Here is a 23,856-nt window from a genome sequence, read left to right as displayed (position 1 = left end):
CTGAAGTCAGTTATAGTAATTGCAGTCTTTGTTGAGAACACGTATGTAGGACTTCTCTCATTTGACCCTCTGTAGCATTCCCATATGACGTGGGGATTATCCCTGTTTAACAGATAGAAGATACAGGCAACAAGAGGCTAAGTGACTTGCCAAGGGCACAGAACTGAGGTCAGATACATATTTGCCCTCTGCTTCCCTTGACACTTACCTCAGTCACTGGCCCTGCCTCTTGGTGATGGGTCTCTGTTACTTAGGTCACGTTTCTCCAGGCTGGAGTTGTTGAATGCTCTTGACCCAGTGGCAATCCCCATGCTTCCCTCACACTCTGAGCTCTCCAGGAAACCTCTGCTAGCCTGGCATACATCTCCTGTGTTTGGTCAAGAGATTCAGGCTCCGAAACCTTGCCTTGTCGGGTGATCTGGAGAGGTGGAGAGCCAGCCATGCTGAGCACCAGTGCCTAGTGCCACAATTTTCGAGTCAGGTTGGCCAGCAGGGTCTTTACTGGCAGTTCCAGGACAAGCTGATCTTTAACTGAGGCCAGAGTGGCTCCACCTAAGAGCCTGTCTCCTGGCCTCAGGTGGATCGACTTATTATCACTACTGTGGATAATAGATGACACAGTATTTCTGGGCAAGTAACTAACAATATTTTCCTGGTAGTATTTGAAGAGGCAGCATTACAGTGTTTCAGAGCACAGGCTTGCACCAGACTGCCTGGCTTTTTATATTAGTTTCCTATTGCTGCTGCAACAAATTACCACAAATTGAGGAGCTTAAAACATTACACATTTGTTACTATGCACCTCTGGGGGTCAGAGTCTGAAATGGGTCTCATTGAGAGAAAATTAAGATGTCAGCAGGGCCATCTTCCTTTTGGGGGCTCTTGGGGAGAATCTGTTTTCTTGCCTTTTCCAGTTTCTAGAGGCTGCCTGCATTCCTTGGTTCATGACCCCCTTCCATCTTCAAAGCCAGAAGGATAGCACGAGATCTCTGCTTCCATGATCACATCTTGATTCTCACATCTCCCTGCCTCCCCCTTTTCCTTGTAAGGACCCTTGTAATTACATTGGGTCCACCCAGATAATCCAGGATAATCTTCACATCCCAAGACCCTTAACTTAATCACAAAGTTAATTAGCTTAATACAAAGTCCTTTTTGTCATGGAAGGTAACATACTCTGGTTCTGGGAATTTAGTGCATTATTCTGCCTCCTACAGTTTGTCCTCTGCATTCTATCACTTACCAACTGTGATCTTGGATGAGTTCATGTACCTCATGTTCAGTTTCCTTATCCTGAAATTGGGAATATAATAATTCCTACTCTGTAGGAGTGTTAAGAGAATTAAAAGAGTGATATTTCTCAAATGCTTATAATAGTGTCTGACATAGAGTAAATGCTATGGAAGTGTCTGCTAGCTAAAATGTATTAAATAAATGAAAATACTGCACACTCTTTAATTTACTATTCCTATTTTTTGTAACCTATTTCACAGAAACAAAAGCATCCATGTGTTAGGCCACATAAAGCTTTGTCCGATATTGACAAAAAAAAAAGTACAAACAGGAAATCACTAGAATGTCCATTAACAGGAGAATGACTGGATCATTTGTGGTACATGTGGAATTTAAGGGAGCTATAAAGAGAATACATTAGATCTACAATTATTAGACCTAGAGAAATGTCCTGAACAAAAGTTAGAGGAGGAAGTTACAAAGGCATTACTCATGATCTTTTATAGCATGATCTCTCTCTCTCTCTCTTTTTTTTTTAATGTTTTATTTATTTCTAGGAGAGAGAGAGAGAGAGAGAGAGAGACAGCGTGAGCAGGGGAGGGTCAGAGAGAGAGGGAGTCACAGACTGAAACAGGCTCCAGGCTCTGGGCTGGCAGTCAGCACAGAGCCCGACGCTCAGTCAGTTAAGCCTCAGACTCTAGATTTCTATTCAAGTCATGATCTCAGTTCATGAGTTCAGGCCCCTGATGGGCTCTGCACTGATAGCGTGAAGCCTGCTTAGGATTCTCTCGTCCTCCCTCTCTGACCCCTCCCCCCAGATGTCTACCTCAAAATAAATAAACTAATACTTTTTTTAAAGTTTATGTGTTTTTGAGAGAGCGAGCAAGCGTGTGTGCACGAGTGGGGGAGGGGCAGAGAAAGAGCGGTGACAGAATCCTCAAGCAGGCTCCGCGCCGTCAGTGCAGAGCCCGATTGTGGGCTCCATCTCACCAACCCCAAGATGATGACCTGAGCTGAAGTCAAGAGTCGGAGGCTCAATCTACTGAGCCATCCATGCACCCCGCGCCCTGTAAACCTTAAAAAGAAAGAGGATGAAACGTATCAAGTCCTTAAAATCCTGTAGGCAGTCTGGATATTTGTGTGGAGTGGTTTGAGCAGACAGTTGCAGAAGGATGCACCCAAATGCTCACCGTTGCCTTGGAAGCGGGGAAGGGAACTTCAGAAGTGGTGTGAAGAGATGATCTGTGTGCCTGTGCATTATTTTTTGTGTATCTGTGCCATGTTTCACGAATGGAAGCTAGCTGTTGTTAGTTAAGTAACTTTTTTACGTTCTAATGTTTAGTTGGTAGTTTGGAGACTGTCACCAAAACCACACACTGAATGGGGAAAAGCACGAACTTAGATTCAAACTTTTGTAATCTTTGAAGAGGAGTTTAATAACGACAAATGTACAGGGGTTAAAAGCAGGAGAGCCCTAATTAAGGCCGGCCTCATGTGTCTGCAGCATCTACTGCCGAGGCTGCTCCAAGCCGCTGTGCTGCTCGTGCGCGCTCCTGGACAGCGGCCACAGCGAGCTCAAGTGCGACATCAGCGCGGAGATCCAGCAGCGGCAGGAGGAGCTGGACGCCATGGCGCAGGCGCTGCAGGAGCAGGACAGCGCCTTCAGCGTGGCGCATGCGCAGATGCATGCGGCTGTCAGCCAGCTGGCCCGCATGCGCGCGGACACCGAGGAGCTGATCCACGCGCGCGTGCGCCAGGTAGTAACGCACGTGCTGGCCCAGGAGCAAACGCTCCTGGAGGGAGTGAACGCGCGGTACCAGCAAAGCTACGATGAGATCGCTGGCCAGCTGGGCCACCTGGAGGCGGTGCTGCAGCGCATCCGCGTGGGAGGTACGCTGGTGCAGAGGATGAAGCGCTACGCCTCTGACCAGGAGGTGCTGGACATGCACGGCTTCCTGCGACAGGCGCTCAGCCACCTGCGCCAGGAGGAGCCCCAGAACCTGCAAGCCGCCGTGCGCCTCGACGGCTTCGACGAATTCAAAGTGCGCTTGGAGGGACTCGTCACCCGTATCACTCAGGCGACAGGTGAGCACCCGAGCCACCCTTGTGGCCGGCCCTGTTGACCATTTAAGAACCTCGGTCTTGCTGTCGCTCGCTGGGGGAGACCGGGCAGAAAAGATCATCCACATGTGACTGAAAAGGAAACTGTGGGTTTGGGTTTGGGTTTGGTTTTGTTTTAAAGGCTGGGATTTGCTCACATTGTAGATTCCAAGGCACGGGATAAGGAGGAGAGGAGGCTGACGTGGGTCTGTAACCACCCCGGGGTTGGGGGTGGGGTCACGTTTTACTAATTTACAGGGCCTTGTGGATTAGCTCTTGTGACCCTCAGAGAAGTTACAAACTAGAAAGCTGAGAACCAGACACAGTATCATTTTAACCCCAGAGGGATAACCACTGCAAGCCTGTCTAGCAACAGAGAAGTCAACAGGAACTTGAGGTTAGAGCAGGAGGGGGCTGAGAAAACACCCCGGAGTGGTCAGGTGTTTACCCAGAACTGTGCTGTGGCCCAGTGGAGGCGATACTTTGTCTCCAGCCTGGCCTGCCCTCTGGACTGGCTGCCTACTTTGTGGGCCCTGCCTGGTTTTAGGCCCTTGGGAAGTGGAGAGCAGACCAATTTCTGTCCTCAAGAGGTGTCCAGTCCAACTGGGACACAGGGTGGAAACACGTCGCATAGCCGGAGAGTGAGGCAGTGCTTGGATCCGCAGTCCAGGTCCCGGGGTTGTAGCTGGTGTGTATCTGTGTGAGCTGGTGACGTCCTGGGGGCTTTCAGGAGACGCCAGGGGTGGGGGGGTGCCCCAAAGGGCCTCCAAGGTGAGAAAGCTTTAACAGCTCTTTGAGGAGATATCTAGGCTCAGATCTGAGCTCTGCTGTGAGGATGCCCTTACTGGGAAAGAGGTGGATGGCAACAGAATCTGAAGGCATCGGGGCAAGTGCCAGTGATAGGGGCTCCCTCATTCACTCCTGCCCTTGGAGCTGATGGCTGTGGACTCAGAAAAGTATAATCCTAGAGTGGGCGTGGACTTGTGCCTATACCTAGGCCGTGAATATTTCCATATACAGGAAATGACCCCGCAGGGTTGAAACAGCTTGCTTTGGGTATCATAACTGTGTAGTGGCGGGGAGAGGGGCTCTTTTATTCTCAAGCGTGAGACATTTAGATTAGATGTAATGAAAATCAAGCCATGGGTCATAAGTATCATGAAGCTCTCACTGTGTGCAGGGAAGTGAGCGAGCAGTAACAACTTGAGGATTGTTCACACTTGCCTTGGTGGTGGCCAAGAGACGGACAGAGATGCACCTGGGGTTTGCACTCTCTAATGCCACCCTCCCTCGCTTCTGTCTGGGTGCATGCTCAGTGCAATCAGGGAGTTCTCCTTCCAAATGACAGTCCCTCCATAGAGCTGCCCCAGTGCTATGAGGGGCCCGGAAGAATGAGTCTCTAGGAAAAGCAGCAGGGACATTTCCTCTGTCACCGTCCCATCTCAGGCGAAGATGCCTCCCACCAGACATGTCCCTGACCTGCCTGTGACCTTTTCTGTGTTCTCCAGATGCAGCTCTACCCAGGAGAGCGAGCCCAGAGGCTACCAGCACTCCCAGGGACGCTCCTGACATCGACTCGGTGAGATGGGTTGAGGTCTGAAGGGGAGGCGGTATGGTTCCACAGTTCAGAGGGATTCAGAGTTCTCCTGTGTCGGGAAGGAAACCAAGTCTTGTTGTCCCTGTATCTGCAGGCACTAGGGGGGGAGAGTGCTTGAGAGGGACAGCAAGTGGCTGGACTGGAGCTTTCGGTGGGAGGGAGTGAGGGAAGCGCAGGTGAACTGGCCGGTTCTGGGATCCTAAATGCCAAAGTAGCACCTGATGGACTTGAGAGGGGTGAGGAGGTAAGGGAGGGGGTCACCAGTACGTGGCCCTGACAGATGTGGTAGATGACCTCTCCCTTACCCTGTCCCCCATCCCAGATATGTGAGTGTTTTCCTGGAATCGACATGGAGGCTTTCCCCTCCTGTCTCCCCAACATGGTTCTTGGACAGGAGAATGGGGCCAGGAGGCAGACCTCAGTCCCAGCAGGTTGGGTTTCACTGGTATGATTTCAGGACCAGCATACATGCAGGAATCATAGCTTCTCAGGGTTGGGAGGTGCCCATACCCCCTCTAATGTTGGCAATCCTCCACAGCACCCTTGACCTGTGTCTGTCCACCCTCACACACCTCCCAAGGACAGGAATCTCACTCATGCCTGAGACAGCCACTCCCATCTCTGGACTGCCCATAGATTGCTTCCCTGGGTGAAAATGCAGCGGTACCCCTTTGGCTTGCCCTCTCAGGTGCTTGCATGCACGGCTCCTCTCTGGGATAAACTTCCTGAAATCCATTCCTGCACTAGGCATCTGGTCTCCTCCACATGCTGGTCATCCAGGTTTGTCTGTGTCTGTCTGTCAAGGACGTGGGCCCAGGATGGATCAGACGTCCATGGAAAGCAGGTCTTCTGGTAGTAGCGGTCAGGTGGTGAGCCCAGCTTTGCCATGCATGGCCGTTGGGATAGAGACATTGTTGTAGGTAGAGGCAATCTGGAGAGGCTTCCTGGAGGAGGCAGGATTTAGGATCTGACAGTTTTAGAGCTAGGAGAGCACATGGAGTCTAACCCCCTATTTTGCATAGGTTGAAGCTAAGGCCCAAAGAGAGGGTGACTTAACTCTGGGCCACGTGACACAGCAAGCTAGGGATAGGACTGGAAGCCAACTCTTAACTCCTTTGCATCTCCATATACGTAGCTTGAAAAGTAAAAAAAAAAAAAAAAAAAAAGACATTTTTATTTCGGGGGGGGGTGTTAAATAGTACAATCACATGGTCAGAAGTAAAAACGTGAATGATAAATCTGTCAACTGTACTTCAGTTTTCTTAATCAATTGATTTGTCCACTTCCCATTTGTACATTTCACCATATATAAATTGTACCTGGATCCCCAGGTACAATTTTTTCAAGTCTCCAGGTGATGATAATCTCTAGCTAAGTTGAGAACCAATGCTTGGAGGTGGGGCGGACACCCCAATAACTCCTCTCCACACCCTGTTCCTCCTTTGAGCTCTCCATTACTCAGCATCACAGAGATTTTTTATGCAAATTAAGACTGTATTTGTGCATATCTGATATTTTCACATAACACCCTACATATGGCAACTTACTGCCCGAATTCTGCACATTACAGTATCTGGTGCTTAAGAAAGAAAGTGACACATCATGTCTCCCTCCCATCTGGTCCCTGTCCTTCCACTTCTTATGCCCATACACCTGTCTTTATTTCTTGCATATCCTTCTGGAATTTCTTTACGTGATTATAAGCAAATATGATGACAGGTAGTTCCTTTTTCCATTCTGTCTGTTTTTGCACGAAGGTAGCATACTACCCTCTCTTCCTAGTATCATGTCCCAGGCTTTTTCATCCAACAAAGTATTCTGGAATTCTTACACTTTCAGTAGGTAGGGAGCTCTCTGATGTCTTTCTGTGTCTGCATGGTGGCCTAGCGAATGGATGTAGCATGTTTTATTTTGCCAGTTCCCTGTTGATGCATCTTTAGGTTGTTTTGGTATTATAATGCTAGGATGAATACTGTCCCCCAAAGAAACCCTATGAATAGTTGGGGAAAGTGCCATGGGGTCCACAGAGCTCAGCCATATTGCATGTGGTTAATGAACAGCGAGAGACCCTGTACTGTCTTGTATAATCCTAGGCATTTGCCTAGAGTTATAACACTTCAATGGAAAAACTAAAAAAATATAAAGCTATCAAACAACACATTGGGCATCCTGATTCTTTTTTTCTTTATATATATATATATTTTTTTTTTTTTTTAATTTATTTCTGAGAGAGAGAGACAGCATGAGAAGGGGAGGGTCAGAGAGAGAGGGAGACACAGAATCTGAAACAGGCTCCAGGCTCCAAGCTAGCTGTCAGCACAGAGCCCGACGCGGGGCTCAAACCCACGAACCGTGAGATCATGACCTGAGCCGAAGTCGGCCGCCCAACCAACTGAGCCACCCAGGCACCCCTGATTATTTTTTTCTTTAGTGAGCCTTCATGTGTGCCTCCTGCTTCATTAACACGTGAGGGAGGGCATCATGGGTAGGACAGAGGCAGAGAGAGGAACACAGGGACACTTTCGAGGAGTTCACAACCCACATGGAAGAGTCTTTCACATACCAGTGATTTGTAGATCCAGGCACGAAAGAGCCTTTTTAAACTTTTTTAAACTAAGTTTTTAATGATGGTAAAATACACGTACATTTCTTTCTTTTAACTATAATTTTTTTTTTATTGTGGGCAAATTCATCTAGGAAAACTCCCTGTACTAACCATTTCAGAGCATACAGTTCAGGGACATTTAGCACACTCCCAACCCTGTACAGCCACCGCCCCCCTCTAGTTCCCAATATTCCCATTAACTTGAAAGGAAACCTCATCCCCAGGACGCGGCCACTCCCCATCTGCCCCGCCCCCACCCCCACTCCAGCTTCCGGTCTGCTTTCTGTCTCTATGCGCTCAGCTCTTCCGGAGATTTCACACAAACGGAGCCACACAACATGTATCCCTCTGTGGCTGGCTTCTTTTCACTTTGTGTGACATGTTCAAAGTTCATCCGTGTTGCACGTCCAGAACTTCATACCTTTTTATAGCTGAGTAATATTCCACTGTACGGCTGTCAGATATTTGGGCTGTTTAGACATTTGGCTGGTGTCTCAGAGGCTGATGGGCCCATTTTGCTGTTGTGAATAGTGCTGCTGTAAACATTTGTGTGTAGGTTTCTGTTCAAACATCTGTTTTCAGTCCCTTGGACCTATGCCTAGGAGTAGAGTTGTTGGATCATAGGGGAATTCTGTGTTTAACTTGTTGAAGAACTGCCCCAAGTCCATCATGGGGTGGGTTTCTGTACAGTTAGCGCTATGCCTGGCTCAGAGTAGCAATAAAAATGGATTTTACCATCATTCTCAGCAGTGGCGCATATGAAGTGCTGGGTGCTCTTCTGAGCATTTTACTGGTGGTAACACATTTCATCCGCGGTGTCCTGTGAGACAGAGATTAATATTATTCCCATTTTACAGAGGGGGACTGAGGCCTGGGGAGTTTTGAGGGATTTGGACAAAGCGTGTAATTCCTGTTCTGACCCAGGGGAAGTTAAGGCCCAGTGAGGGTCTCAGGGAGGTTCCTTGGAAGGGTTTCAGCTCAGTGGTGGAAGGGGGTCTCCGCTGTTACAACCGTGCGGCTGTAGAACCATTGCTTCCATCAGGAGTGCGCGCTTTGTTCCTGGAGCTAGCTGTGGCACGAGCCTTAAGGCCTGGTTGGGCCCGTGTGACCTCAGAAATCACCTTATGGCTCTGTCAGGATGCCCAGGAATGGAAGGGCCCCTGGATGCCAGCACCTCAGGGTCAAAAGGAGGTGAAGTCAAAAAAAAAAATAATAATAATAAATTTTAAAAAAATTAAAAAAAAAGGGCGCCTGGGTGGCTTAGTCGGTTAAGCGTCCGACTTTCGCTTAGGTCATGATCTCGCGGTTCGTGGGTTCAGGCCACGCGTCGGGCTCTGTGCTGACTGCCAGCTCAGAGCCTGGAGCCTGTTTCAGTCTGTGACTCCCTCTCTCTGTGACCCTCCCCTGCTCACGCTGTCTCTCTCTCTCCTAGAAATAAAAAAAAATTAAAAAAAATAAATCAAAAGGAGGTGAAGTCATGGAGGGTATGAGGAGGACTCCTGGCCCCCAGTAGGCTCTGGGCTTTCGACCGGACAGCCTGCCCCTGTGGCTGGCCGAGGCCCTGGGGATCAGGCTGACCGCAGGCCCAGGGTCTCAGCCCTGGGCCTGCCACCCGCTCATTTCTGTTTCTCTCACTTCTGGACATTGCAGCCAGAGGAGATGCCGAGGGCGCAGGCGCAGGCCCCAGGCCCGGCTGAGACCCAAATGGGGGCTGTGGTGCAGTCGGTGCCCGGGGTACACCCAGTGCCCGTACATGCCTACTCTATCAAAGATCCCTCGTGCAGAGAGGTAAGGTTCTCCCCGCCCTGCCCTCTGCACCTGGAGGCCCAGATCCCAGCAGACAGTCAGTGGGTGTGGGAGGAGAATCCCGGCCTTAATCAGCTCCTACTCTGTTTCCCCGTTGCTTCCTGGCTGCCCCGCCAGGAAGCCCCCCTGTAAGTATGAGCCATTCCAGAGCAGGCAGAGGCCAGTGGGGGCAGTGGTCAGCAGACAGCCAGTGTACATGGCAGCCCAGGGGGCTTCCCATGAAGAGAGAGAGACATGATCTGCATGGTAGAGAGCAGAGGGAACAGTAGCAGCAAAGGGGGAGGGCCACAGGCCCCTGCCACCCAGGTCCGTGTCTCTGCCCGCCACCCCAGCACCCCTGAAGGCTGCTCACCTGGCCTTGTGACTCCCCACCGCACAGGACATCTGCAACCCAGTCACTTCCCAGAAGAGGAAGTCCTGCCAGACTGAGTGCCCCAGGAAGGTCATCAAGATGGAGTCTGAGGAGGAGAAGGAGATACGGGTGGCCCAGAGCTCCCCTGAGCAACCCAGGCCCAGCACCTCCAAGGCAGTGTCGCCACCCCACCTGGACGGGCCCTCCAGCCCTCAAAGCCCCATCAGCGGGAAGGAGGTCTTCCTGCCCAACAGCAACCATGCGACCAACGAGCCTGGGGAGGCAGGTAAGCAAGTGGGCGGGCAGCAGGGGCTGAGGCCTCCGTGCTGTCCTCCAGGGGCTGGGGGCGGGGAGGCCTCTCCTCCATCCTCAACCCCCCCAGAGAGCCCAAAGCCAGTGGCATCCCCTATGTGTCCTGCTCTCGGCTGCCCCCAAATGGGGCAGGGAAAGCCCATGGTTTGCCCGGGGGGTATGAATGGATACAGTTTACCGTGTGATTTGCTGGGATTCCAGTGTAGGGAGCGTAACGGGGTAAAGCCCCCCGTTCCAGAGCCCCTTCTCCAAACACAGCCATCCAGTGCCCAGCACTGTGCCTCTGCTCAAGGTCGGTCTCCCCAGGAAGTGTCAGTTGGCGGGTGCCTGGCACATTCCCAGAGAGACGTTGGGTAAAGTCCACGCCCATCACTTCCCAAGCCTATCTGCAAAGGCCACGCCCATCACTTCCCAAGCCTGTCTGCAAAGGCCACCTGGCTATCCTAGATAGCTTTTATGGACATCACCAGACAGGGAGCTCTTGGGCATGAGTTGAGGCCAACTGATAGAATTCTGGAATGGTCAAAACAGTTCTTCTTAGATCTGCTTCACCCAGAGGCCCCCTTTGTTTTCATTCTAGGTCTCAGACCGAGCCCCGATCCTGCTTGCACACTGAGCCCTGACCGACATTCCTTGCTCACAATGCTATTGGTAATCAAAAGGTTTTGATTAACCAAACATAAAGTAGCTTTTAATTCAAGCATCACAGCTCATGAGACAGAATTGGAACAAACCAATATGCAGGGCCAATCGCTGAATTAAGTACTCACATACAGGACACTGTGACAGTGATGGAAAGTCCCTTTGAATAAATAGATCCTTACCAGCCCACTTGGTGAATGTTCACATCCCCTGCTGCAGGGTACACATCACCCACCCCATCCACTGGCTCACAGGGATTCTCACAGAGAGCACCCCACTTAGCGGGCCTCCCGGCAGGGCCTGATTCTACCTCTTTTTTTTTTTTTTTAAATTTTATTTATTTATTTCTAGGAAAGAGAGAGAGACAGCGTGAGCAGGGGAGGGTCAGAGATAGAGGGAGTCACAGACTGAAACAGGCTCCAGGCTCTGAGCTGGCAGTCAGCACAGAGCCCGACGCGGGGCTCGNCACGTTTAGAAGTAGTGCACACTCCCAGCTTTCCAAGTGGATCACAGGGTTTACACCCTGAGAGTTCTGACTGCCCCACAGCCTACTTCATATTTACAATAGCCAGTCCCTTTTCTTTGATTTCTTTGTTTTTTTTAAATTTTTTTTAATGTTTTATTTATTTCTAGGAGAGAGAGAGAGAGAGAGAGAGACAGCGTGAGCAGGGGAGGGTCAGAGATAGAGGGAGTCACAGACTGAAACAGGCTCCAGGCTCTGAGCTGGCAGTCAGCACAGAGCCCGACGCGGGGCTCGAACCCACGAACCGCGAGATCATGACCCAAGCGAAAGTCGGACGCTTAACCGACTAAGCCACCCAGGCGCCCCTGATTCTACCTCTTTTGCCCTGTTTCAGAGGAACGCGTCGTGGTAATCAGCAGCTCGGAAGACTCAGATGCTGAAAACTCGGTGAGTGGTCCAGAAGTTCTGCCCCGGACTCCTGCCTCCCCCCATTCTAGGTCCCAGGAGACCCAGCCGCAGCAGGTGACTCTTAGACTTGCCCTGCGCCTGGGGAGTTTTCCAGCGAGGCAGTGAGTTCTGAGCTGTCCTGAGGACAGTCTCCAGATGCCAGCTGCGAGCCTGGACCAGCCCAGCCCTCCCTCCATGCCAGGGCAGGAGCCTTCAGTAACCATATGTACTCTTCTGAAATGCTGAGAGATTGCTCCCTTCCAGAGCCCTCTTTTCTGGACTAGCCAATGCCTTTGTCTGGAGCTTCCTTACGTGTTCTCTGGCATCTAAGTCCTCAATGAGGAGAGTGGGCAAGAACCTATTCCCCAGTTAATCGCAGCCAGTGAGGGTCAGTGCAGGGGCGTGAGGGCGTGGGCAGCACCAAACAGGGCCCCGACAGGCAAGCTTTCACTCCATAAGAGAGAATTTTAAAAGCATCCCAGAGTGGAACAAGTATCTTCATGGATTGCACCCTTCTGTCCCTGGAGGTTGGTTAACAGAGGCGGGGAACAGGGGCTCTGGACAGAGGGTAAGGTCGGAATGGGTGCCCCTGAGGTCCCTTCCGGCCCTCAGGCTGAGGTTCTGTATTGGAAAGTGCGTGGAGCCCATGGAGACCGCTGCACCACACTCCTCGCCAGCCCACCCCCTGCCAAGAGCACCAGGAGCTTACCAGCCCTCCCGGGCCCCCCGCCTGCCCAGTGATGCATACCGCCCCCTGGCTTGGTCTCCCCAACATCCCGCCGAACAAGCTGCAGTCTCTGAGGGCGATTCTCACAGCCAGCCTGACAGTCACCGGGAGGACACTGCTGTTCACTGCCACCGCGGGACCAGCTTCCTGTCGCGTAGAGCACAGAGAATCCCCCGTCTTCACACCGCCATCCGCTTGCCCTTCAAAGTGTGTTTTAACCCCACATGGACACATCCTACCCCCGCAGTCCAGGCCACCACCCCTGCTGCCACAGGGCCTCCCAGCCACCCTACCGATCCCCAAGAGAGTCCCTACCACCTCCAGAGGGCCACCAGTCAATGCCGCTGGGCCCGGGGAGCAGCGCGCTCCCGCAGCCGCTCCCTCCGGGGCTCCCCCCACATAGCCCAGTTGCTCAACAACATCTTTGGCCTTCCTCTCTCTGTGCCTTCCCGGCTTGACACCTCTCTCAGGAAGGGTGGGGGGAGGCAGAGCGCCCCAGACTCTTAGGACAGGATCTCCCCCCGGGAATTCTGATACAGCCCCTGTGGAGAACCCCCTAGTCCAGGTCCCTCTGGAGGTGCCTCCAATTACATTCCCAACCCCCTGCCAGCCCGGCCCCCCTCCAACAGGCCTCTGAGAGCCCCAGCACCTCCCTCTTCTAGAGCTGGTGGCCACTGGCTCACTTGGCTCCTGCACCCCCCTACCCGGCCTGGCCCATTCGCTGAAGGCCCTGCGCACAGTAGGCACTCCATGCATCGTGGTCAAGGAGCGGACCAGGGAAGGAGTGGCTGCGTGGACCCAGCGGGGAGACGTAAGCCCTCTTCACCTGAAAGGGTATGGCTGAGTTTCAGGCCGCCCGCTCTTCACATCTCCTGGCCTCTTTGCCCCAAGATAGGAAGCTTTTGTCACCCTTTGCACCCCCACTGCCCCATCCCGCCACCCTGAGGCTTTCTGCTGGGCCTCTGTCAGGACCTAAGCCCACAAGGGCAGGGACTGTGTCAATCCCAGGACCTAGCAGATACAGCTGCTCAATAAATATTTGTTGAAAGATTATCCTGGCAACCCCTTCTTCCATGACCATCGTTTTCCCTGCTGGACTCAGCCCTTCTCCGCAGGCAGCTTTGTGTCCTCCCTGCACGGAAACTTGGTTCTCCGGTGGGGTTACCGAGTCCCTTCTTCCCAACACCCTGTGAGCATCAGAGGGGGGCGGGCGGTGGGTCACGGTCTTCTGTGCCTCCTGGACTGTGTCCATCACACCATCTAGTCAGGTTCTTTGTGCCTTTCTTGAGTTGAATCCTACTTTCCCCAGATCAGTTTCCCGCCTGCCTGCCTCCCCCCGCATAGGGGAGACCCCAGCATCTGCCTCCCGGGTGTCGTCTCTTCACCTGGGTCCAGCCTTCTTTCTGGGTGACTTCAACATCCAGGTCCCTGGCCTCCCTGGGGTCTTCTCCCCACTCCACTGCAGCCACCAGCCCCACGGCCACCCCCTGGGCCTCACCATACTGACAGCTGGCCCACAGGGACTCTGGCCATAGCTTCCTGTCCCTTGAGCTCTCTGGTACTTCGAGGACCCCCACCCTCCCCATCCCAGCTCCTGTAGCTCCAGCTGCTCCTCCTCACCCTCCTCTCAGGTCTCTGTTACTTTCCACATTGTTCTGGCTACGGCCCCTCTTTTTGGTCTCAGCTGTGCCCATGGCCTCAGTTAGTGCCACAGGCTGTTGGTGCCCAGTGCCAACTCCTGCTGCCAGACCAGGATAGCCAGTGGCCCTCCGACGTCTCCGCTCAGGTGCCCCGTAGATAACTCGTCTCTTCCTCTCTTCTCTGTAAGTCACACCATCTGTCTGGCTACACCGGCCGGGGCCCCAGAACCCCCCTGGATGCCCTTCTTTTGATTGTTCCTCACTGCCAGTCAGTTTTTCAGTCTTACCTTTCCCTGTTCTAAATTCCTCTGAAATCTGGGCATTTCTTTCCATCCCCTAAGCCTCATCAAACAAAATTGATCCCAAGTGGGGGTAGAAGCCTGGGGAGGAAAGCTCCAGAAAGGATCGGAATGCCAGTAGTCCCACCGGACTTTAGGACTTCACAAGAATTGGGTGCAGGGACTGAAACCAGCACTCCTGAAAGGGGCGCGGGGTATCAGTGTGACCCTCAGCTGTCATCACAGAGTTGCCAGTTAAGTGTGAGGTTAAGTGTGAGGCTGTTCAAGGAAGGAGGGAGAAGTGCCTGAAGGCGGTGAAGAGTTAAAACGATTAGAAGCACAGCTGCTCACCTGCGGAGACCAGGTCCAGTGTGGGGGAGGGGCAGAGGACCACCACTATTGTGTTAGTATTCTTAAGACACACATTTATTTTTTAAAGTTTATTTATTCGGAGAGAGAGAGAGAGCACAAGCAGGTGAGGGGCAGAGAAGGGCAGACAGAATCCCAAGCAGGCTCCCCACTGTCAGCGCAGAGCCCGATGCGGGGCTGGACCTCACGTACCGTGAAATCACCACCTGAGCCGGGATCAAGAGTCAGATGCCTAACCAACTGAGCCACCCAGGTGCCTCCAGACACACATTATTAAAATTAACCATTATGTGTCCCAAACTTTAAAAAATGTCTCTTTAAAAAGAAGGCAAACTCGGTCTCCTTTGACACACTTCTCACCCACCTCCTACGCCCCCTTCCAGACTCCCAGCGCTCCCAGAGTCCCCGCAGGGACCTGGGTGGGGGGCAGGGTGACATCCGCAAGGTCCTCCAGACTCCCACATACCCATGTCCGCTCCCCTCCGTGGCCTTTCTCCCACCTTGCACGTGTGGAAGTTGGCCTTTGAAAAGAGCGCATTTTCCAAGTATGCCAGGTGTGTAGGTGACCCTGCCCCAGGCCGCTGCTGGAGTCTAGCTGGACACGCCTGGGGGCTCTGGTGCAGGCCTGGCAAGGTGGGCAAGGCTCCGGGAGAGGCGGTTGGTGCGGGAAGAGCGATCTGTAAGAGCCCCTGCCCCTGCTGGAAGCGCCAGGGGGGGCGGCTGTTGGGTGGAGGGGCAAGACCTGGGCCTGATGGTGGAGGCCTGGGGTGAGGACTACCCTTGAAAATGAGGAAGGGTCAGCAGTGCCTCTGCCCTAGGCCCTGTGTTAGAGTCCAAGGCAGAAACAGATAGATGCTCTCACCTACTCTTACAACAGATGTCTCGCCCCAGTGTCCGGCAGTAGCAGGACCAAGAGGAAGCAGGAGAGGACAGTCCCTGGCTGCGGTGGCAGTGGTGACCAGCAGTAGAAGGAGGGGCCTGTGGGGAACAGCCGATCCAGGGGAGGGGCCGGGATGCTGGTGAGTGTGTGTAATGGCAAAAGCAGATGAGAGCCCCGTCCCCTGAGGGGCTGGCGCAGGAGGGCAGCGGGGGCCATAAGCTAGCCAACAGGATGGTCCAGTTCACAGACACACGCGAGGTATCTTGGGGCTTCCGGACTTTTCCGGGGCTGGGATTTTGTGTCTGCAACACAGAGCAATCTGCATGTGTTGCCAAACCGATCCCAGCTGTTGTTGAAGCGTGGGTGCTCAGGAAGTCCCTCAGGAACCTGGGGACTCTTGATAAGGATTAACATTGGACACTGTATAGACAACTTCAGGCAACCAGATGCCAAATATCAGAGTTTGGCTCCTGAGTGGTTGGCGACCAACCATGGGGTGAATCAGTAGGACGGGAGTTCTCTACCCTCACTGCACACTGCAATCTTACGGGGGCTGGTTACCAACGACAGATTCCTGGGTGCCACCTCCCCCACCCAGAGATTGTAATTGAACTGGTCTGGGGGTACAACCTGGGCATCTGGGACATTTTGAAGTCACTAATGCACAGCCAAAAAGAGAACCACCAAATGGGGGGATTCAGTTGTATATCTGTCATCTGTGTGTATATCAACCTTGAATGGGGGTGGCCTGTACATACTGGGATATGATCCGGCAGGGGTGCAGTGGTGCTGGATCTTCCCAGAAAGACCTAGACTTGTGGAAGGTGATTAAAATGTCAAGCCAGCCATATGAGTGTGCTTGGTATGGCCGTTCGGCCTGCTGTGTGGAGTGTGGAGGTAGAATGCCCTTGCCCTGCTAAGTGGATCTGTGTTGAAGACAAGTGAACTATAGCTCACAAACCAGACAGCACGTGGATCCTAGTTACACCTGGATCCTGAGAAACTCCCAGGTCTCCTGTGGCTCAGTCTGAGCACACTTTTGCAGTCAAAGAAGTCCATTAACCAAGTATAATAAAGAAATGAATCCTGGGGCACCTGGGTGGCTCAGTCGGTTGGGTGTCCAACTTCGGCTCAGGTCATGATCTCACAGTTCGTGAGTTCAAGCCCCTCATCAGGCTCTGTGCTGACAGCTCAGAGCCTGGAGCCTGCTTCAGATTCTGTCTCTCCCTCTCTCTCTGCCCCTCGCCCACTCATGCTCTGTCTCTCTCTCTCTCTCTCTCTCCTTCAAAAATAAATAAACATTTAAAAAAAGAAAAATGAATCCTATTATTTACTTGCATCTTTCAAAGACTATTAAAGTGGGTTTGACTCCTCCAGCTCTTAGCAGCACATCTTAAATTCCTCTTCATCTTTTCTTTGGCTCCCATCACAGCCACTCCCTACTTCCTTGGAGCTTTCTCCACTATTCGCTTTCCGGGCCGAGCACATGGGCTCCAGTCTTCCCCACTCCATTGCCTTCTGCCACCGTTCCTTTTCCCTTCCCAGCACATCTCAAGCCTTTTCCAGTAAAAGGCCCTTGCCTGGCTCAGGCCCGGGTCTCTGTGACTATCAGTCTACACTCCCTGCCCACACACTCAATTACCCTGAGTGTGGATGAAAGCCCAGCGGCGGTGCTATGGGCATTGGAATGTAGGACTTCCCTTAGTGAGCAGGGGACAGAAAGGCTTCCTGCCCCAGAGCCTCTTGGGCTGATTGCCCTTTTGCTAACCCTGGGTCTTGAGAAAAGTCCTTTCTAAGCATGCGGGCACTTCCTAGCCACGTTGCTGGGATGTAAGGCAGGGAGGGGGAATAAAGTGGACAGCTGGCTGGAGTTTAGTGGAAGGCATGCTGGCGAGATCACCTCCACACTCTAGCCCCAAGGGTGAGGAGGACTCGGAAAGGAAGAGGAGTCAGAGCTGGAAGCTTCAGCCTTCTCCCCATTGACAAGCTCAGCAGAAAGGGGGTGTCCTTTTATTAAGGAAGCCACCAAGTTCTTCGTAAGTTCAGGACAAAAGACACCACTATAAGAGGGGAAAATGACACCAGTGCAATGGGAGGCCCTAAAAATGAGATTCTGATGGCCATCATCAATGACCCTGGTTGGGGCGCCTGGGTGGCTCAGTTGGTTGAGCGACTGACTCTTGATTTTGGCTCAGGTCGTGACCTCACAGTTGCGGGATTGAGCTCCACGTTGAACTGAGCGTGAAGCCTTCTTGGGATTCTCTCTCTCCTTCTCTCTCTGCCCCTCCCCCCACTCACGTTCTCTGTCTCTCTCAAAATAAGTAAATAAACTTTTAAAAAACATAAACGACCCTGGCATGGAGATGGAGCTAGCCCAAAGACGCAGCTGTGCTGCTCTCCAGGAGCTCAAGTCTTGGAAGAAGATATCCGAAGAGGTGACCAAGGCTCTAAGGCCTGAGAAGACATCCAGAAGGAAGGAGACGGGGGGAAGAACTCAGGGCCACTGCATGGGCTCTTACAGTCATCCTGGGAGCAAAAGTGGAAGGAAGAAGAGACAGCTCAGTGTGCCATGTCGGAGGTGACAGAGAGCTCTGGGCCAAAGGACAGCTCTTCAGTCCGGGGGAGGATGCAGCAAGGAGAGCCCAGCTCTTTCCACCACCCTAAGTGCAAGGGCAAGGTCTAGAAGGTTGGTGATAAACACCAGCTGGATTTTCCCTCGGGGAAAGAAGGTGGAGTCTCTGGCCCACCAGCTAGCAACTTCAAGGAAGAGCCCTATAGAAGGCTTCCTCACAGGGAGGAAAGGGAGCCGGGACAGTGAGACAGAAGACTCAGAGCAAGACTTGCAAAGTAAACCTTTGATGGGTGGCCGGATCAAGGATACAGATGTGCAAGGCATTTGACAAAGACGTGTTAGGGCCTTGTGTCCAGAGTCTCCGAACCCCAGGCTTCTCTAAGCAAGACCAGCTCTGGATGGATTCCTAGTGAATGTCCCTAGTGATGGGGAGGAAGTTGGTGAGCCTGGGAAACAAATAAGGTGAAAATTGGCCACTCCTAGGAAAAGCCAGCACATTTTACCTGTCATTAGTAAGGACTTTGCTCTTGGCTGAAGTTTTGTTAAAATGTTTCACCTGGTGAATAAAAGGGCCCATGCTTCTTACCTCGCGGGCCAGGGACATTAGCCAGAGGCCAGCGTTTGTGCATGGAGGCTTCAGATCGCCCTAGGTGAGGCGGTGTGTGAGTAAGAAAGACCCGAGGGCTGGTCTCTGTCCCAGCAGTACCCCCAGCGGGCCCTGTGACATTGGCTGTGTCCTTTCCTCCTGGTCTCTGGCTCACGTCCACAGGTGGCATTCACAGGAAGTTCTGAGCAGGCCTCCGGGGACAATGTCTTGGTTTGGCAGCTTTGCAGATGGCCACCCTCTGTAGCCACAGCCCCTTGGGGCTCACAGAGCCAGAGCCCTTCTCTTACCCCTGAGGCCTTTCAAACTCGTTGCCTTGATGTTGGTGAGAATGGGGCCTTGGGTGCCCAGGCTAGAGGAGCCCTGGGCCTGAGACTTCCCTAAGCAGCCCCTCCTGGATGCTAAATGACAGAGAGCCTCCAGGCTTCGTGTGTCCACCTAGATGTGGCATTCCTGAGGCGAGCGGCCCCCCCTCCCCCTTTGTGTAGGACACTGGGGCCTCAGCTGGCTATGGGGACAAGAAGAGCCAGGCTCCTGGCCCCCTTCCAGTGAAACCTAGAGTTTGAGGTGAGACTCCTTCCTCCTGCCCCAAGAAGTGTTTCTTCTGAGCCTGTTCAGAGAGAAGGGAGCAGCAGATCCCTCCCGCCCTACCCACCACGGCATTGACCCCTTCTCTGAGCTTCCATACCCAGCTCTATGCAACCCATGTGCACACTCACTCACACATGCTCACATTCCCACATCCCTGTCAACACAGGTTCGTAAATTCACACCTGATGTGCGCACACACATCTGACATTTGCATTCATTCCCATGCTCGTGCTTTCACACACTCTCATCTGCATGACCTCAGCCTTTCACCCCACTCATGAATGTGTGGTTCACACCCAGCCCTCACACATGCACACGCACATGGACATCCATTCATACACACGCATCCTTCTGCACACACACTCATTCAGACCTACACCTTCCCCTCCTCTGCCCTCCCACACGTGTGGGCGGATGCACCTGGCCGCACCAGCGTGCTCGCGTTCCCACGTTCACACCACACGTGCGCATGCACCTGCCCATGGGCACGTGCTCACCTTGCCAACACGCCCCCTCTCGCCCTCTGGCCCCCTGACCTGTTGGTTTCTCTGTGTTGCAGTCCTCCCGAGAGCTGGACGACAGCAGCAGCGAGTCCAGTGACCTCCAGCTGGAGGGCCCCAGCTCCTTGAGGGTCCTGGATGAGAGCCTGGCCGACCCCCAAGCAGAAGACAGGCCCCTGGTTTTCTTTGACCTCAAGATTGACAGTGAAAGTGGGTTCTCCAGCAGTCACCCCTGCCCCTTTCTAGCTTAGTCCCTGAGCCCCTGAAGTAAGTGCAGGCAGAGCTATGTTCTGGGCCCAGGAGAGCCCAGAGCTCTGGCCAATGGCTGCATCCAGAGAGCAGACAGAGCACGCCTCTCCCCTGGGACTCCAGGGATACCGCTCCGTTGTCTGAATAAGGACGCGGGCCGTAACCGGGGCCTGAAAGCAGGCAGGTGCTTCCCTGAGCTCACCTCTGACCAGCGCTTCTCTTAGAGAGCCTTGGTGACACACTTCAAAACACAGATGTGGGAAGTCACTGCCAGGAGGCCAGCAATGCAAGCAAGACCATAACCTGCGGCTACAGAGTTCTGAGTACAGAGCCCATTCCCCAGGGAGGCCAACAGAGCCAAGGTCATGGAGAGAGGTGACCCCTTCTCCCAGAAGCCCCTCAACTCTCCATGGTGCTTCCCGTGGCCCTGTAATGCCCTTCCCTGAACCAGCAGCCCCCGGCCTGCCTTGTGGCACATGGGGCCAGCCGGGCCAGACAGAAGTAGTGGGTTCCACAAGGACAGGGAAGTCTTTTGCAGACCTCACAGGGCAGCTGTGAGCCACGTTCCGAGTGAAGTGGTTTGGGCAGGTGTGCCACCTGACACTGGGTGCTGCCTGGGCTGGGAGTCTTGATTCAGTGACCGGGGGATTGGAGGCTGGGGCAGGGAGGCGAGGATGCAGCAGAAACAATGAGGGGTCCCGAGGGCAGGTGGGTAAGGCCAGCAGAAGAAGGGCAGGAGGGACCTGGATCTAAACTGTTTGGCAAACTCTAGGGCAGGGGAGGGGGGGAGCTGGACTCCCAGCAGGCGAGTAGGTGGTGTTTGGAAAGCAGCCCACCCACCCCCACTCTGACCCCTGTCCCCTTTAGAGCCAGTGTAGAGCTGCATTTGGAGGCTGATGCCTCCAAGGCAAGGTGGGGTCTCTATGTGGTGGGACAGCACCATTCCTGCCCTGTGCCCCCCGCCCCGCCCCTGGGGCCTCACCCTGCCCTTCTCTCCTGCCCAGCCCAGAAGATTAGCCAGCTGGCAGCCGTGAACCGGGAGAGTGAGTTCCGCGTGCTCATCCAGCCCGAAGCCTTCTTCAGCATCTACTCCAAGGCCGTCTCCCTGGAGGTGGGGCTGCAGCACTTCCTCAGCTTCCTGGGCTCCATGCGCCGCCCCATCTTGGCCTGCTATAAGCTGTGGGGGCCCGGCCTCCCCAACTTCTTCCAGGCCCTGGAGGACATGAATAGGCTGTGGGAGTTTCAGGAGGTAATCTCCGGCTTCCTGGCCGCTCTGCCCCTCCTCCGGCAGCGCGTGCCCCGGGCCAGCAGCTTCAAACTCAAGAGTCTGGCCAAGACCTACCTGGCGAGAAACATGAGCGAACGCAGCGCCCTGGCCGCCGTGCTGGCCATGCGAGATCTGTGCCGCCTCCTCGAGGTCTCCCCGGGCCCCCAGCTGGCCCAGCACGTCTACTCCTTCAGCAACCTGCAGTGCTTTGCGTCCCTGCAGCCCCTGGTGCGGGCGGCCGCCCTGCCCCGGGCCGAAGCCCGCCTCCTGGCCCTCCACAATGTGAGCTTCACCGAGCTGCTGGCCGCGCACCGCCATGACCCGGAGCGGGGCTTGAAGAAGTACAGCCGCTACCTGGGCCTGCAGACCACCTCAGCGTCCCCCGCGCAGCGCACTGCCAACCTGCAGGCCCTGAGCACCTACTTCAAAGGCCTGTCGTCCGAGGAGCCCGTCTCGGCACGGGCAGAAGGCATCGTTGGCCTCAGCTTGACAGAAAAGGCGTCCCAGCAGAGCTGAGAGGAGGCAAGGACTGGCTTGGAATCTCAGCGAGCCGAGAGCCATGAGGTCCCTGCGCCAGGCCCCACTCATCACAGTGTTTCCCGACCCCGGTCCCTAGTATGCAGCTGTCATTTGGTTCAGGATCCATTGTCTCAGACCAAACTGGAGCCCCACAGAGAAGGGTCCAAGTCCGAGTCCTAACCCCCCAGGGCCACCAGATTCCCATTCAGGCTTTGGGAGCACCAATGGAGTGGTTGCTTCACCAGACACCTGGCCCCTCTCCTCCAGGACCCAAAACCAGGGAGGTTTTGAGTAAAGAAAGCCTGGGCTCTGGGCTGAGTGGCCCCCAGCCACCCATCTTGCCACTTCCATGAGTGTCCCCGCAGCTCCTCCCTAACCCCAGCCACTGCCCTGGGGGACCTGCTGACAGCCCCCGTGGACACTGCCTGCAACACCCCACGGGCACCCAAAGTGCCTTTCAAACCAAACCACCGTCCAGAGTTTGGCTTCTCCCACCACCTGCCTTTCTGAAGGCCAGCTCCCTTTTCACATCTCCTTTGGGGATAAAAATGCATTCTCATCCCCACAGGGCCTCGAATCTGCAGAGACAGAATCTGCTGCCCTGTATCTGTTCCACCTTCTAGAGTCTGACCCTTCCAAGCTTGCTTCTTTCCTTCTGGCCACACAGATGCCACTCCTTTAGTCAGGCTTGGCTCTTTGGTCCTCAGGCCATCAGCCCCTCTCAGCATGGCTTTTGCTTTCACTGCACCGCCCCCCTCAGCCCCATTAGGAATGCCTGCTAGCACCGGGTGCCCGCCACATACACCAGGACCCCGCAGTGTTGGCATCCCCTGAGACCCTCCACCCCAGGCCTCTGGGATCAGCGTCTCTGAGAGGTGGGCCCAGCAAGCTGTTTTAGCATGTTCTCTGATTCTGATGCCCGCTCTGATAGGCCGCTTCCTGAAAGAGCAGCAGTGTGGAGCAGCAGAGAAAGTCCTGGCCCCAACTGTGCACGTTGACAGGGTCCTAGGAAAAGACCCCTTCCTGAGCCCCCGTGTCCCCACTGGGCCAATTGGCCCAGATGGGCTCAGAGGTCCCATCCAGTTCCGCCATTTTGGGGCTTTAGCCACCAAGCCTGATGAGCATAGTTTTCAACTTAAACCCCAGCTCTCAGCCCTAACCTAGGCTAAGGTCCTCAATCTGTGGTCACATGAGAGGTCAGCAGCAGGACACAGCAAGCTCAGGGCCTTCCCTCTGACTAGCAGAGCCACTGTCCTCTCCATAACCTCTCCCTTCCCCCTTCCTTGGCTCCTGCCAAGGGCCTCCAGCCCCTATTGCCTGAGCTTTCACAGGAGTGAAGTCTGTGTGCCCGCACCTCAGCCCCCATCCAATGGGTGCACTGGAGATCCACCAAGGGAGTACATGGGGACCGGCTACCACAGTGGGAGTGTCAGCTCTAACGTGAACTCTGACACGTTTAAAATAGCATTCGCGTTTAAAGCAAGTGCCCGCTCAAAAGCTCCTGTAGGAACAGGCTGATGGGTGAAGGGAGGAGCAGGCTGGGGCTCCTGCCTGGCTGTGATGACCGCCTTGGCAATTGCAAGGCAGCACTTGGGCTCCTCTTCCCTCAGCTTCGCCCTGAACTCGGCAGTGCCCACTGGTTTCCAGCCCTCCGTGCTTGCTTTCTGCAGATGTAGTCCACCGCAGGTTTTATAACAAAAGGCTCTTCTGCCCTCTTTCCATTTATGTAGCCTTTAATAAAGATGTGAATGCTCAAAGTCTGATGCACCAACCAAACTCTGCTCAGCCCACCTGGGAGCCACTGAGCAGCCTCTGGCCTGGGGAGGAGGGGGGTGCTCCTGAACGTGGGGGAGCTGCACTTTGTGAAGTCCTTTCAGGACTTAGCAGAGCTGAGAGTCCCTTGTTGCTCAGTGCCGAGAGCCTCACAGATGTGAGCTCCCCCCATTCCAAAGGAGGAAACCCAGGGTGGGCCCATCAGAGATCATCTCCCAAAAGGAGAGGCACATGGCGGGAAAGAGGCGCCAGTTTCAAGAATTATCCTCTAGAGGGAGTCAGGAGCCAAAGATCAGCATCCGTAAGAACTTCACCTCTGCCCCCTGCTGG

The 23,856-nt window shown here is 54.0% G+C and overlaps 1 protein-coding gene across 11 annotated transcripts in view; it reads left to right on the top strand.

Moving 5' to 3' along the window:
* PML (PML nuclear body scaffold) overlaps window positions 1–23,510 on the top strand; it is a 38,984-nt gene extending 15,474 nt beyond the window's left edge. Inside the window, exons 3-9 of one of the 11 annotated variants that reach the window (XM_039238151.1) lie at window positions 2,738–3,318; window positions 4,842–4,912; window positions 9,186–9,323; window positions 9,721–9,979; window positions 11,505–11,557; window positions 19,778–19,928; window positions 20,972–23,510. In XM_039238151.1, the coding sequence (XP_039094082.1) occupies window positions 2,738–3,318; window positions 4,842–4,912; window positions 9,186–9,323; window positions 9,721–9,979; window positions 11,505–11,557; window positions 19,778–19,928; window positions 20,972–21,750 (2,032 nt within the window). In that variant the 3' untranslated portion in view covers window positions 21,751–23,510. Of the gene's footprint in view, window positions 1–2,737; window positions 3,319–4,841; window positions 4,913–9,185; window positions 9,324–9,720; window positions 9,980–10,585; window positions 10,657–11,504; window positions 11,558–12,169; window positions 12,390–15,448; window positions 15,510–19,777; window positions 19,929–20,971 lie in introns of those variants that run through there. The other 10 variants (XM_039238153.1, XM_039238156.1, XM_039238160.1 and 7 more) reach the window with 10 other exon arrangements.
* Window positions 23,511–23,856: the final 346 nt, after the last annotated feature.

Source organism: Hyaena hyaena, unplaced genomic scaffold (genome assembly GCF_003009895.1).
Source record: "Hyaena hyaena isolate Hyena2069 unplaced genomic scaffold, ASM300989v1 scaffold_137, whole genome shotgun sequence".
Taxonomy (NCBI): Eukaryota; Metazoa; Chordata; class Mammalia; order Carnivora; family Hyaenidae; genus Hyaena; species Hyaena hyaena.
The sequence above is the reverse complement of the archived record's forward strand: the minus strand, read 5'-3'. Positions and strand labels throughout refer to the sequence as shown.